General features: G+C 35.8%; 4 protein-coding genes across 4 annotated transcripts; 2 read left to right on the forward strand and 2 right to left on the reverse strand.

Annotated features, from left to right (window-relative positions):
* Positions 1-1,776: 1,776 nt before the first annotated feature.
* LOC125826312 (uncharacterized) lies at positions 1,777-3,672 on the reverse strand. The gene is made up of 2 exons (XM_049505626.1): positions 2,139-3,672; positions 1,777-1,835 (listed from the first exon to the last, which is right to left on the reverse strand). Exons 1-2 carry the CDS (start codon positions 3,670-3,672, stop codon positions 1,777-1,779), a joined length of 1,593 nt encoding a protein of 530 aa, XP_049361583.1.
* A 105-nt stretch (positions 3,673-3,777) lies between these two features.
* LOC125826313 (uncharacterized) lies at positions 3,778-4,446 on the reverse strand. The gene has a single exon (XM_049505627.1). The coding sequence runs from the start codon at positions 4,444-4,446 to the stop codon at positions 3,778-3,780; it is 669 nt and encodes a 222-aa protein (XP_049361584.1).
* A 2,827-nt stretch (positions 4,447-7,273) lies between these two features.
* LOC125826314 (uncharacterized) lies at positions 7,274-8,161 on the forward strand. The gene is made up of 2 exons (XM_049505628.1): positions 7,274-7,472; positions 7,653-8,161. Exons 1-2 carry the CDS (start codon positions 7,274-7,276, stop codon positions 8,159-8,161), a joined length of 708 nt encoding a protein of 235 aa, XP_049361585.1.
* A 132-nt stretch (positions 8,162-8,293) lies between these two features.
* On the forward strand, positions 8,294-9,077 carry LOC125826315 (uncharacterized). The gene is made up of 3 exons (XM_049505630.1): positions 8,294-8,354; positions 8,434-8,552; positions 8,649-9,077. The coding sequence occupies exons 1-3, from the start codon at positions 8,294-8,296 to the stop codon at positions 9,075-9,077; spliced, it is 609 nt and encodes a 202-aa protein (XP_049361587.1).
* The last annotated feature ends 2,144 nt before the right edge of the window (positions 9,078-11,221 follow it).

Below are 11,221 nucleotides of genomic sequence, written 5' to 3' on the forward strand. Positions count from 1 at the left end.
AGTTTGACCTTTGCTTAAGAATAGAACAAAGTATAATTTTTAGTGAAAAGATACTTTAAGTCATCATGTTGTGCACGTAAATGAAATTTTAAATCCTTGATTTATTGAAACAATTTTATGGAAGACTTTACTCAAAGTTTTTTTTAACTACTTCTAGGTAGACATTAATTGTTATCTAGCTCTTTTTTCAATTGAGGATTTTTATCAATTTTAAATTATTAATATTATTATTATCATTTAATTATAATTAATTAATAATAGCAACCAATTTGCTATAATGGCATCAAGGGATCGGACCCAAATCGTCGTGAGTGACACCCACACTAAACCTCTAGTGGGAGAACCAAAACTACAACCCAAACCAAGCAACTAGAACAAAACAAAAACAATTAACTAAAAGAAAATAAAGTTCCCATAAACTTCAACAAGAGTCTAACAAAAGAACTAACAATGCGGAAGAAAATAACCTATAACCTGAAAGTCAATGTACCAAAACATCTTAACGATAACCAAGTCTAAACAAGAAGGGTCACAGCCCCAACTAACATAAAAACATCTAAAGAACTAGTTTAAGTCCGAAATGTGGACATAGACTCAAAGAGAATCCAAACCAGCCCGGAAGATGCTAGCTCACCCTTGAATTCGAAAGCAACGATTACAGATCTTCTAAGCGAGGTCTGTCAATAGCCGCCGGAAGATGCCCTGTACTCAATAAAAATAAAAGCAAGTGCAGTATCAGTACACAATCACCGTGTACTGATAGGATCACGCGGCTATCCCACTAAGTGTAACACAAACAAGTCATCACAACAATATAACCATGCAATATACAGAACATAACAACATTAGATATCACATGTTCAACAATACACAATTATCACAAGTAGTTGGTCCTCTCATGGAACCCAAACCCAAACTGTTAGTGCACTAGAACGTGGTATCCGATCCAATAATTAAGCCGGAACATGGCAACCGATCTCATAGTTATGCCGAAACGTGGCAACTGATCCCAATTAGTTATGTCGGAACATGGCAGTCGATCCATCAACACACCACAATCACACTCACAAATATATTCTCAATAATCATACAATCAAGAAGTGATTCATGGCACATAGTTATTCATCTATCTCATTTACAACCAGTGTGATCAACAATGCAACATTCGCATACATACATGCATCATAATGAAGCAATAACAAGAATACATTAAACAATAATAGAATCACAACCATCACCTACCTTGAAACAAGCTTGAAACCCTATAAAACTTGATCCTTCGCTTTCCGAATTCGTTTTGCTAGTTTGTGGTCTACAAACAATCAATATAATACGGGAATCAATAAACAATCACTAATTACCCAGATTACTAACAATTCTACAAACCCTGGATCATCCTATAATCCAATAATGGTTGTTTCCACCATGAATTCTAAGATAAAAAAACCCCTCCCCATCGGTAACAACCCAAGAAATAGGTTCTACGGATCGAAAAATGAATTCGGGGAGTTAAAATCTTACCTTTAGCCTCAAGAATGGTGAAAAACTGTCAAGAACTCGTATGGGGTCGTATCTTGGCTCTCAAAGTTGAAAAGTGCAGAATAAAGACGTTTTGAGGTTTTATTAACGACTTAAATCGCGTCAAACCCGCCACAGTCGCCACCACACCGCCACAACGGCCTGCCTTGGCGGCAGAAATCCCACCCCAGCGGCTTGCACGGAGACAAAGAGCTATTTTGAAAATCCCAAGATCCCCATTTCACAACACACCTTCTTTCAAAGACGCTCAGAAACAGTGGCGGATCCAGGATTTAAAGGTTGTGGGTGCTCACTTCCTTTAACATAAACATGTTAGCAATCACATAGTGTAAGCGTATACTAACTCAAACTCTTTAATAAAAAAAGTAAACGTATACTAACTCAAACTCTTTAATAAAAAAAAGTAAAAAAAATAAAACAACGATTAATATTATCATCATAAAAAACAACCACTAGTTATAAGTCACAATGACCTACTAGTAATATTATCATTACAAAAAGAGACTTCTAGTCTTAAAGTTATAATTGTGCTCGACGACTTTTCATATGTTGAAAATGATAAATAATAGCATCATTGCTTACATTTGCGAATAGCTTACGCTCTACATAGCAAACTAAACAACAATTCAAAAATTCATCACCAATACTATTGCGAAGTTCATTTTTAATGTACTTCATGGATGAGAAAACTCGTTCCACAGAAGCAGTAGCAACGGGAAGAATGAGAGTCAACTTGATAAGCAAATAAACAAGTGGCCAAATTTGATGCAAATCTGACTTGACCAATACTTTAGCAAGATCACTAATTCCCTTCAAGTTGAAGAACCTCTTGTCAGAACCACATACATAAACTATAAAACTATCAAGCTGAAAACTGAGATCTCGAAGCTTGTTGCTGTCAAACTCATTCATATAATATTCAGCCAACCTCATTATCTTACCCTTATCAAAACTACCAAATGAATTAACTGGATTCAAACTAGCCATACCGAGAAGTAAGTCAGTACTCACAACATCAAAACGATTATTAAGCTCTTGAAGATGCAAATCAATAACATCATAAAATATTTCAACACACAAATGATAAGAATATGTAAAATCAAGAGCTTTACGCTTTGACTTCCCAGGAAAGTAGCTAGCATCCATCTCCGGAATGACTATATCATGTTTATCACAAAAAGAAGAGACATCATTCATTAATGATTCGAATTCATTATCCCTCATATTTTGTAATCTTTGCTTTGTAAGAGCAAGAAATCCCATAGCATTGACAATATCTTGATCCATCATTTGTAATGAGAAGTTCAATTCATTTGTCATCATAAGAACTTTCCACATCAAGTGCAACATAAAGGCAAAATCAAATTTCTTAATCGTATCCACAAGAGTTTTAGCAAGAAGTCTATCAGTATAGTTTGGACACTCACATCCAGTAAATTCAAGCACATGAATAACTGATGGAAATAGAACAATAAGATTATCTAATGTTCTACAATGAGAACCCCAATGAGTATCACCTGGCCGCTGAAGCCCACGTTCTTGATTTAATCCTCGCCCAATATGCACTTCCCCTGATATGAGCAACTTCTCTAACTGTTCGGCTTGGTGTTTTCGAAGTAAATCTCTACGCTTAAAAGATGCTCCAACAATATTTAACACATTAGTAACTAAGCAAAAAAAGTCATCTACATTTGAATCCTTCTTTGCAAGAGCCATTAGTGTTAACTGCAATTGGTGGGCAAAACAATGAATGCAATATGCCGATGGAGTCTCATTTATAATCAAAGTTTTAAGACTATTTAGATGTCCTTGCATATTGCTAGCTCCATCATAACCTTGCCCACGTATTTGCGATGGACTTAATGAGTGATCTGAAAGAAAAGAGTATATTGCTTCCTTTAATGAACAAGCAGATGTATCACTAACATGAATAATACCAACAGATCGTTCTATCACTTCTCCTTGTTTGTTAACATATCTCAAAACAAGTGTCATTTGCTCCTTGTGTGATACATCCTTTGATTCATTGACTAGTATCCCAAAATAATCCCCATCTAAATCTTCAAGAATAGATTTGATTGTTTCCTTAGCACAAGAATCAACAATATCCTTTTGAATACTTGGAGAACACATCATTTCATTTTTTGGAGCTTTTTCTAAAATAATGCTTCCAACATCTTCATTAATATCTCCATACCATTGCAAAAGTTCAAGAAAAATACCTCTATTTGAAGAAGATCAACTCTCATCATGTCCATGGAATGATATTCCTAATTTCAAGAGAAATCTTGTCACATCAACTGAAGCACTCAAGCGACGCCGAGACTCACTTTTTTCTTTCTTGGACTTTTTATCAAAGGAAGTGCGTATTGACTGTGATTGATTCATCAAATCAAGCATCTTGTTGAAACACTTGTTGTGGATGCTATTTATATCTCCAACATAAGCTCTAAATCTTTCAATAGCTTTGTTCCAAGCTCTATAGCCAGTCTTTGTGAAAGCAGCATCAACCACATATCCACGACTTTCACATTCATTTTTAAACAAATAGCAACACAAACAAAATGCAACATCTTTTGTTATGCTATACTCCAACCACTTACGACCATTAAACCAATCAGGAAAAAAATGCCGCATTTCCTTCCCAAACTTAGTTTTAGGAAATTTATGATCCTTAGGTTGGCAAGGCTTTTTAAGAATATAATATCTCCTAATATCATCACGTATATTAGGATTATATTCTGCAATGGGCTTTCTAATTCCCGGATCAGCTTTAAGAGATTCTAAATCAACATCTGAAATAAATGTTTTCCTTTGAATTTTCGGAGCTATGGTTGAAGCGGTAGATGGATGAGTAGAGCTAGAACTTGGATGCCCAATTTTCGATCTTGTGACATACTTATCCATCTCAATTTACAAAGATAAATTTCTGCAAAAAAATCAATTTTATCATAAAATTAATTCACATAATTCAATTAATTTTTATTGAAATCTATAACTTTCTATCAACAACCCAAACAACAATTAATAGATCTATTTGATCTTTCAACACCACAAGCAATAATTAACAATATATGAGTCAATGAGCACAAAATTTTCAATTGCACAATTTGTTATTTGTATACATCCTAAAATTTAATTTTTGAATCAAGTAAGTTGGTAAGAAAAAAAATTATTTCAAAAGTATTCAAAAAATATATTTTTAATCACAAAACACTAAATATGTGAGACTCTAAAGTCTAAATCTATTTATCAAGTAACAAAAAAAATTATGTGGAATATATTTTAAGAATTAAGACTTAAAGAGTACTAGCCATAAGCAATGAAAATCTCAAAACCTAATTTCTCTAACCCTTTTTTTTTCATTATCTAACTTTAATCAAACATCAAATCTTATTACGTTGCTTTTGTATTTTGATTTTGAAAAGAAACAAGCTTGAAGTTTGTTGTTGGGCTGGCTGCTTTCTCTTTGAAACAAGAAGAAGAAGAAGAAGAAGAATGATTTCCTCTTTTTGTTAAAAGAAAAAATTCCATAAAAGTGGGCAGTGGAAAGGTTTTAAAACATAGAAAAAGGTTAAAAATAAAAAAGAAAGAAAAAGTTAGTCACCCTAAACTAATTAAGAATAGAAAAAGTCAAAACAAGTACAAAATTCGGAGTAAAATAAGCTCTTAATTAAAAAGGTGCAAAATTCGCTGGAAAAAGTAAAAAAAAGAATGGGGCTCACGGGATTCGAACCCTCGCCCTTTTGCTTCGCGTGCCTTATTTTTCCAAGTGTTGACCAGCGCACCCACGACTGCTAGTGTTCTATGGGTGCTTATTTTTCTTTAATAACGTATTTATTATATTTTCTATATATATATATATATATACAAAAAAATTTCCGGAGTCAATGGGTGCTCGAGCACCCAAAACTGACTACGTGGGTCCGCCCCTGCTCAGAAAACACCATCCACGCTAAGATCAATTTCGGGAGTTCTACTCGCCCGAATTCAATTCCGTAAAGTTGTACGGATTCCTTAATGTGTTATCTATCCATTCATGTACTCAAAATCATAAACAACACACCCGATTGTTACCAAATTTTCCCACACTTTAAAGACTCTGATTTCGTCCAAATCTGGACTAGGTTGGGAATTTTCAAGTTACTACCGGAAAAAAATTTTGACCCAAAATTTTCCCCGTTGGATTTTCTATAACGACGGAACCCGGTCGTTACAATAGATACGAATTAACCGTCACTCGTCCCCGAGTGACAAACTAGAAAAAATGGGATAAAGTAAGAATGAAATAGTACATGAATCGACGAACAATTGGGGATACCAGTGTTCTTAATGGCTCTTGCCATTTGCCAAAGGTGCTATGGCGAGGCGAGGCGAGCATGTCACACCATTTCTCAGTGAGGCACGACGAGATCAATTAGGTGACGTGAGGCGACGTAATGACGACCTGAATGGCGGCGCCTTTTAGTTTTAAAATATTAAAAAGGTCTTGACTTAATAATATTAGTCAAAATTAGGGGTTTTTTTTTTTCATATTTCCATACTTGGGTCAGTCCCGACTTGCGTTTCTTCTCCTCAACCTCGCAATCTCTTCTTCTCCTTCAGTCGACTCGCGCGAATTGAAAGGTATTGCCTCTTTTCTTTCTTCTTCTCTTGTTTTCTTCATTTCTTCTCTTCAGTCCTCTTCTTCTCTTACTTTCTTTTTTTCTTCTGTTCAATTTCTTGTGAAGTGAATCTGAAATTCTGATATCTGAAGTTTTGAACTGCCTTCTCAAAAAAAAAGATTTTGAGATACTACTGCTTGCTGCCTTCTCTGCTTTGTTTTTTTTCTCTGTTTTCTTCATTGCTTTGTTTTTTTCCTCTGTTTTCTTTGTTCACTGTAAAATGCTGCTGAATGCTACTGCTTTCACTATGCTGTCTTTATTTTTAAAAAATTTAATTAATTCTTCTATAGTAATTAATAGTAATTAATATAATATCTGTTGTACTGTACAATAGTGAATTCAATGGCGGATGCTAGCAAAAAGAGAGACTTTGGATGGAATTATGGTACTCAAGGATTAATGAAAGATTCGGTTAATTGTAACTTTTGTGGGAGTACTTTTAATGATGGTATTACTCGACACAAATAACATTTAGTAGGTGGTTACAAAAATGTAAAACAATATTCAGCTTGTCCGTCGGTGATTAGAGAAGAAGTAAGGGCTTATATGCAAAATAAAATCGCTAATAATCCAAAATTTCAAGTGAGGTAGCCAGAAGAATATATTGATATTGATGATATGGATGAATATGCTGAAATGATGCCTCCCTCCAAAACTTCAAGGATATCTTCTAGTGGAGGTGCATCATCCACCGCGCAGAATGTGACGAAAGGCCTTATGAATCTCTATTTTCCACAAAATTCAACACAAAAAAGAGGCTTTGAAAAAGGAGGAGGAATTGATGAAACAAAGAAAATTCTAAGAGAGCGTGCAGTAAGTGTTTTTGCAATATGAATGTATGATGCGGGACTCCCTTTTAATTGTGTCAATTACAAATCATTTGATAAGTTTATTGAGACAATAGGACAACATGACCCCGGAATGAAGCCTCCTACATTCCATGAAGTTAGAGTTACTCACCTAAAAAAAGAGGTGGAGAAAGTGGAAAAAATTGTTGATGAGCATAAAGTGCAATGTACAAAGTTTAAATGTTCCATTATGATGGACAAATGGACGACACGAAATGGTAAATGATCATCAAAATTTTGGTGAATTCTCTAATCGGTAATGTATTTCCTGGTTCTATTGATGCTAGCAATGAATCTACCAATTCCACCAAAATGTACAAGTTGTTTGAAAGCACTATTGAAATAATTGGACCGGAAAATGTTGTACAAATTGTCACCAATAATGCTAGTGAGAATGTTAAAGAGGGAAGCATGATGATGGGTGCGTACCCACACATTATTGGACTCCATGTGCCGCTCATTGCATCAACTTGATGTTTGGTGACATATTCAAGGTTAAGCCATATGCTTCCGGTAATATCACTCTCCTATCCTCTAACTTTCTTTATAGTCAATATTTAATACTCATTAGCTACTAATTACTATAATCTTACTTTAACAGTTTTTAAGAAGGCCATCAGAATCCATTTTTACATTAGTCAAAGGCCATTGTTGTTAAACTTGATGAGAAAATTCACCAAGGAAAGAAATTTGGTGAAACCGTCCAAGACAAGATTTGCAACGACCTTCTTGACTTTGAGAGCTATGTACATACAAAGAAAAAACTTGAGAACTTTAGTCCTCTCAACCGAATGGACTTCAAGTAAATTTGCAAAGGAAACTTTGGGGAAAGAAGTTGCCAATCTTATTATTTCTGCCCACTTTTGGGATGATGTTGTTCGAGCACTTACAGTTTGTGGTCCTTTAAAAGTGCTTCGTTTGGTGGATGGGGAGAAAAAACCACCAATGAGCTATATTTATGAAGCAATGGATAGAGCCAAAGAAACTATTGCACGGGGTTTTCGTGGAGTTAAGAAGAAATATGAGAAATTGTTTGAAATTATTGATGCAAGGTGGTCAGACCAACTATATCAGCCTTTGCATGCTGCAGGCCATGTTTTGAACCCATGATTGTATTATAAAGCTCAAGAAGAGGGAACTTTACTACATAGTCTGTGGATTGAGTATTATGCATGTGTTGAGAAGATGATCCCCGATACAACAATACAAGATTTACTAGTCGCTGAGCTTCCTAGGTACAAAATGGCAGATGGACTATTTGGATGTGGTTCGACTAAAAGAGCTAGAGACACAAGGTCGTCGGGTAAGTGAGTTAATTTAGCTCTTACTTAAATTATTTGACTTATTTATACTCATTAACCTTTAAATTTATTCTATTATAGTTGAATGGTGGTCTTTATTTGGTAGTGAAACACCAAACTTGCAAAAGTTTGCCATCAAAGTATTAGGCCTAACTTGTAGCTCCTCTAGATGTAAGCGAAATTGGAGTGTGTTTGAACACGTAAGTAAAAAAATTATATCTTAATGTCCATATTATATTATTATCACTATCTATTAGTTAATATTTATAACTTATACACATATTCATTCCAAAAAGAGGAATAGGCTTGCACTATCGCGTCTCAAAGTGTACATTAAGTACAATAGAACATTGAAATGTCAATATGATGCTCGTGATCTCATTGATCCAATTCGCTTGGATAACATTGATGATTCAAATGAATGGTTAGTTGGATGCCCCGAAGATCAAAAAGATGAACTAGTATATGAGGATGATGATCTTACTTGGGGTAGTGTTGCTACGTCAATTGGAGCTGATAAGAGTATCTATAATCTTAGGGGACTTTCTTCAAGATCAAGAGCACTTGACAAGGGCAAAGGAGTAGAAACTACATCTACAAGTTCAACTTCAAGAAGGACTCGGACACTAATTGATGAAGACTACGAGGAGGAAGAAGATGATGAGCAATATAATGATGTAGAGGATGTTGATCTCCAAAAGTTGGATAGTTTTGAAGAAGAATAGACTTTTAGAGTTCTAGTATTGTGTTTTGAATTATTGGGTCTTTAAAATTTTAGACTTTTAATATCTACTTTTAGTTTTTGAATTGAAATATTTGCTAATATATGTTATTGACTTATTGCTATTGAGATTTTGGATATTTATAAATGCAATTAAATATTTTTAATTTTTGGTATTAATTGGAGCCTCGATTAAAAAAAATGAGCGCCTCACCGCGTGGCAAGATGGCCCTTGTCGCCTTTTGTCACCTCTCGCCGTCCAAAACACTGGGGGATACTTGTCTCACATATCCTTCTCGGTTTCCCTAGTAGCTTCCTCAAATAGACGATGCTTCCATTGAACTTTCACGGACTTAATCTCCTTGGTCCTCAGCTTACGCACATCACGATCAACAATTGCAATCGGTTCCTCCTCATATTGGAGGTCTTTGTCTAATACAATCGAGTCCCACTTAATGATGTAATCTCCATCACCATGATATATCTTCAACATGGACACATGAAATACCAGATGAACCCCTGATAAGTTAGGAGGTAAGGCCAATCGACAAGTCACGAATCCTACACATTCAAGAACCTCCAAGGGACCAATGTATCGCGGACTTAACTTGCTCTTCTTGCCAAATCTCATCACCCCTTCCATGGGTGATACCTTAAGAAGAACATTCTCACTGGTTTGAAACGCCATGTCTCTTACCTTATGATCTGAATACTTCTTTTGCCTACTCTGGGATGCTAGAAGCTTAGCTTGAATACTCATCACCTTGTCTTGAGCATCCTTCACTAAGTCCACCCCTAAAGGTTTCACATCTCCAGCCTCAAACCATCCTATGGGTGATCTACATACTCTCCCATAGAGTGCCTCAAATAGTGTCATATCAATGCTAGAGTGATAACTATTATTATAAGAGAACTCACACAAGGTTAAGAACTTATCCCAATGTCCTCTAAAGTCAATCACATGCTCTCAACATGTCTTCTAACACTTGAATGGTCCTTTTCGATTGTCCGTCTGTCTGTGGATGGAAGGCTGTACTAAAAGTGAGTTGTGCGCCCGATTTCTCATATAACTTCCTCCAAAACTTGGAGGTAAATTGGGTACCGTGATCTGAGATGATAGAAATGGGCACTTCATGCAACCTCACTATCTCTTTCAAATACACCTTCGCCAATTGTTCAGCATTATATTCTATCCTTATAGGAAAAAAATGGGCTGACTTTGTCAATCTATCAACCACTACCCAAATAGAATCAAACTTCCCCAAAGTCTTGGGAAGACCAACCACAAAATCCATGGCTATCCTTTCTCACTTCCATTCCGGAATTGACATTCTTTGAAGCAAACCCACCGGTCTTTGGTGTTCATACTTTACTTGTTGGAAATTTTGACACTTAGCCACAAACTCTGCAATGTCTTTCTTCATGCCTGACCACCAATAAATTTGCTTCAAATCTTGATACATCTTGGTCACACCCGGATGAATGGAATATCGCGAACCATGAGCTTCCGCCAATAATTTCGGAATCAAGTTATCAACTCGAGGAACACAAATCCTTCCTTTAAAATTAAGCACACCATCCACATCAAGAGTGGTATCTTGTGCCTTGCCAATCACAATTTCTTCTTGAGTTCATCCAAATTCTCATCATCAAATTGTTTGGCCTTGATCTCCTCAATAAACGTGGCCCTAACCTCAATGCAAACTAACACCCCTAATTTCTCTGATATGCCCAATCGCATGAAGTTAGACTCCAAACGTTGAATTTCCTTAGCCAAATGTCGCTTGGATGCACTCAAGCAAGCTAGACTGCCCATACTTACCACTTTCCGACTTAATGTATCTGCCACCACATTAGCCTTGCCAGGATGGTATTGGATGGTCACATCATAGTATTTGAGTAACTCCATCCACATTCTTTGTCTCAAAATTAGATCTTTTTAAGTGAACACATGCTGCAAACTACGAGGATCAGTAAATACTTCACACTTGACACCATAAAGATAATGTCGGCAAATTTTAAAAGCAAATACTACCGCTGCCAACTCCAAATCACGTGTTGGATAATTCCTCTCATGCATCTTCAATTGACACGATGCATAGGCAATAACATTATTCTCTTGCATCAACACCATACGCAAACCATAAC

The sequence above is a fragment of the Solanum verrucosum genome, unplaced genomic scaffold, assembly GCF_900185275.1.
Source record: "Solanum verrucosum unplaced genomic scaffold, falcon-dt-bn FXZP01000060.1, whole genome shotgun sequence".
NCBI classification, from domain to species: domain Eukaryota; kingdom Viridiplantae; phylum Streptophyta; class Magnoliopsida; order Solanales; family Solanaceae; genus Solanum; species Solanum verrucosum.

Bases quoted from the DNA above. Each gene is read 5' to 3' on its own strand.
- LOC125826314 (XM_049505628.1), top strand. From the start codon at position 7,274: ATGATCATCAAAATTTTGGTGAATTCTCTAATCGGTAATGTATTTCCT. The intron at 7,473-7,652 runs GTGCGTACCCAC...TTACTTTAACAG, and splicing joins AGAGGGAAGCATGATGATGG to TTTTTAAGAAGGCCATCAGA.
- LOC125826312 (XM_049505626.1), bottom strand. From the start codon at position 3,672: ATGTGTTCTCCAAGTATTCAAAAGGATATTGTTGATTCTTGTGCTAAG. The intron at 1,836-2,138 runs GTAAGCTATTCG...TTTATGTTAAAG, and splicing joins TTTAGTTTGCTATGTAGAGC to GAAGTGAGCACCCACAACCT.
- LOC125826313 (XM_049505627.1), bottom strand. From the start codon at position 4,446: ATGGATAAGTATGTCACAAGATCGAAAATTGGGCATCCAAGTTCTAGC.
- LOC125826315 (XM_049505630.1), top strand. From the start codon at position 8,294: ATGGCAGATGGACTATTTGGATGTGGTTCGACTAAAAGAGCTAGAGAC. The intron at 8,355-8,433 runs GTAAGTGAGTTA...ATTCTATTATAG, and splicing joins TAGAGACACAAGGTCGTCGG to TTGAATGGTGGTCTTTATTT. The intron at 8,553-8,648 runs GTAAGTAAAAAA...CATTCCAAAAAG, and splicing joins ATTGGAGTGTGTTTGAACAC to AGGAATAGGCTTGCACTATC.